Genomic DNA, 3,366 nt, shown 5'->3' on the forward strand with positions numbered 1-3,366 from the left:
CATTACTGCATTGCATTTGCAGTAGTAGCTTATTTAACCTTGATATTTTATTATTTGTGTGTTGTTATGTAAACTTCAATTGCCGGTTCCTCGTTATGTAATTCCTTGAGCAAACAATGTCGCAAGGAGATTTACTAATGGAAAACACATTTTTTTGTTGAATACAGTACAATTTCTATCCTAGAACATCCACTGTATGAAAATTACTATTCTTGTTACTATTGTTTGGGATCTCAAGAAAGTGCAAAGAAAAAAGATGTACTCTTGCTCATATCCTCCTTTTCATATTACTTCCCGCTGATTTAGTACAGTGTACAGAGTTGACTAAATCATCTACAACTAATATGAAACAGAGTGTTAACTGCTTAAACCGTAGATTGAATATGGGAAGACAGGTTCGGTTCAGAACTAGTATTCAGGAATTTGCAGCCAGACTACTTGGATTCTCATTCGAAATAGGTACAGGTTCAGGACTCCAGTTTGCTTACTTTTCTTGTCAGTAGCAGCGTAATCTCACAGCACAGCAAAACCAAGATGCAGGTAAAACATTGGACTCGTTAACAAGCACGATTGGTGAACCCAGCAGAAGCTTCATTTCACGCCATGTGAGAGTCCCTGAGCACTGTGAACATGATTCGCTGACCTTGTCACATGTGCCTAACTAGTTTTATCTGTAAGGCTGACGAGGGATTTCACGATGCCCGGGCTGATTTTGTCCGCGAGGGCACCTTTCTCCGAGATCACAAATGATTTCTCCTTGACAAAGCTTTGCAGCTTCTTGGTGTCGTAGTCTACAAGTTCTTGATCTGCAGCATTAAGAAACTACAATCATCAGTACTCAAGAAGGGTTGACAAGCAAATACAGTGGGTTCAACCAAATGGAGTTCCAGTTTTGCACCACAGTCTTTTGAAATTATTTTGTTGATTTTTCCAAAGTTCAGAAAAACGATTTCAAGGGTCAACATATTGATACAAATCATTTGACTAAGCAAAATTTTGTAACTGAGCCATGTTAACTGTTTGCATTTAAAATAGACAGCAAGAAAATGCAAGTTTAGAACACAGACATGAACCGAGATCAGTACTTCATATGTTGAGGTTATCGAAAGTCCCCATTCACTGTTGATTATTCTCGAGATGACTTTTGGTAAACAAGTAACTCAGCAAAATACGATAAATTATATTGAACCTCTAGCAGATTAAGCAACACACAAGAACAAAATTTAAAACATGATCCTCATCAATATTGAAATGGATGGTAGGGGCATTTACCCAACTATATACTGAACCCACTGCAGTAGTAAATTCAGATCTATCTGATTGCACGGATCAAGATCCAAGAAGGTACCTTTATCCAAAACTGTGTGTGCCACATGAAGTGGAACACGAGCAAAAATATCAGACCCTGGAAACGTTAACCAGGTATGTTCTTTGGGGTTGTGGTTTCCACAAGTTGGGCATATCTCCTTTGCTAGTTGTTTGCGAGAGGTTCCTTCCATCTCTTTCATTATGATTTCAAATGGAGATGGCACGCTAGTTTTAGTTGTCCTGGCTCTTTTCCGGAGGGCTGTCAGGGCCTCCCTGTTAGCATTCCTCATCCTATCATTCTCCACTAGCTGACCATTCCGGAGACCAATCAAAACAGATCAATTTAGAAACTTCTAACATGATTAAGGCAAGCCAGAAGCATATCTACACCTGATGCCTTGCCAGCAGAAGTTGTTCTGCGTCTGTTTCTATGTCAACCAGAGCCTCTTGGAGCTGCTTCATGTTGGGATCCATGATAAAACTGCGAAACATGTCAGCTGGTTTATATACTGAATTACTTAATGAGAATATAACCATCTGTGCACTGTACATTATTAATATTTGAAAATACCAAAAACAATCTTCAAAGGTTTAATTTCAAGTACAATCCAAGTTAAGCGATAGAAGCAACAAAATACAAACACTAAATGCACAAAATTATGAGACCTTCCCTCATAAACGGATCTAGTATCGACCAGTTGTGTTCCTGTTTTCCTATTTATAATTCTGGTGTTAGTTCCCAGTACAAATTATCGAAACATAGGATGAATTGCATTTATCTTAGTAAAAGAAATATATCAAAAGTACACAAAAGAAAATACAAGTATCAACGTTGCAATAGACTGTAAAGAAGTTCAAGCATATCGGCCAATCACAATGGCAGCAAGAAAGGTCAGCCCTCGAGTGAATATCTGAATCAAAATCACTGGCACCACAAGGTTTCGTGATGTTGTGGTTGTGCGCATGTGTCACCTTCTTCTGTTGTGCAAGTCATATTTGCAGTAGAATTTATACGAACACTTAATTTTTACAAATATCCTTAACAGAGGGCATGAGGCTAAATGCATGACCATAGTCAATTCAGTCAAGTTAACTAATCAAAGCTCTAATATGGAAGTAAGCTCAACTCATTGCAGAATGCAGATTTCCAGTCATGACTTATGATACCCCTAATGTTTTTTTTAGCAAAGGCAACAGAGAACCACAAATCACAGAACCTAGGGAAGGGATTGAAGCTATCTACTGCTTAAGCGGATTGGTCTGTACTGGTAGTAAACCTCTAGGCTTTACATCATGTGATTCTTCCATCCAATAGACTGCCATGCATATTTTTCAGGCAAGAAATTGTTATCCAAGTTCAGTTCTATGCACTGAATCAATGCGCTGCACAATTACCATCCTCAGGAGAGGAGTAAACCTCTAGGATTTACATCATGCGATTTTTCCATCCAATAGACCTATGAGATTGCCAGGCATATTTCAGGCAAGAAATTGTTATGCAAGTTCAGTTCTATGCACTGAATCAATGTGTTGCACAACTACCATCCTCAGGAGGCAGTGGGGAGGGCTTCCCCCTCTGCCTCTTCTCTGTCTGAGCAAAGGAATCCGGGGAGCAGGGGAAGAGGGAGACGGAGGGAGCCTCCGCCGTCGGGGCGGCAGAGCAGTAGGGAGAGGGTGGGGGAGGCGGGGTGATGGAGTCCGGGCGCCATCGTCGAACGAGAGCGGATGGAGAGCTTACCGGAGAGAAGGCGGCCGTCGTCGTCGCGGGAGGCACCGCGCCTCCGTCCCCTCGCGGAAGCAGCGAGTAAGGATTGCGCCCCGCCTGCAGCGCTTCTACATGGGCCGGCCCAACTAATGGGTATTTTCTGTTTACTTTTTTCTGTTTTATTGTTTCATTTTTCTTTTGTGTTTTATTTTTTCAATGTTATGTAAAACGAATTTTCAAATAATACATTTATTTTAATTAAATTTTCTAGTATGAACATTTATGCTATGTCAACTATTTTCTAAAATAAAAATTATCTTATTTGAAGGATTTGTAATATGTATATTAATCAT

The 3,366-nt window shown here is 40.0% G+C and overlaps 1 protein-coding gene across 2 annotated transcripts; it reads right to left on the reverse strand.

Moving 5' to 3' along the window:
* Positions 1-352: 352 nt before the first annotated feature.
* Positions 353-3,100, reverse strand: LOC124678265. Of its 2 annotated transcripts, XM_047214182.1 has the most exons (4): positions 3,047-3,100; positions 1,699-1,789; positions 1,349-1,616; positions 353-806 (listed from the first exon to the last, which is right to left on the reverse strand). In XM_047214182.1, exons 2-4 carry the CDS (start codon positions 1,780-1,782, stop codon positions 658-660), a joined length of 501 nt encoding a protein of 166 aa, XP_047070138.1. In that variant the 5' UTR covers positions 1,783-1,789; positions 3,047-3,100; the 3' UTR covers positions 353-657. The 2 variants fall into 2 exon arrangements, with proteins under 2 accessions (XP_047070138.1, XP_047070137.1); XM_047214181.1 differs by lacking the exon at positions 3,047-3,100 and having other exon boundaries at positions 1,699-1,880.
* Between the last annotated feature and the right edge of the window lie 266 nt (positions 3,101-3,366).

Source organism: Lolium rigidum, chromosome 7 (genome assembly GCF_022539505.1).
Source record: "Lolium rigidum isolate FL_2022 chromosome 7, APGP_CSIRO_Lrig_0.1, whole genome shotgun sequence".
Lineage (NCBI taxonomy): Eukaryota > Viridiplantae > Streptophyta > Magnoliopsida > Poales > Poaceae > Lolium > Lolium rigidum.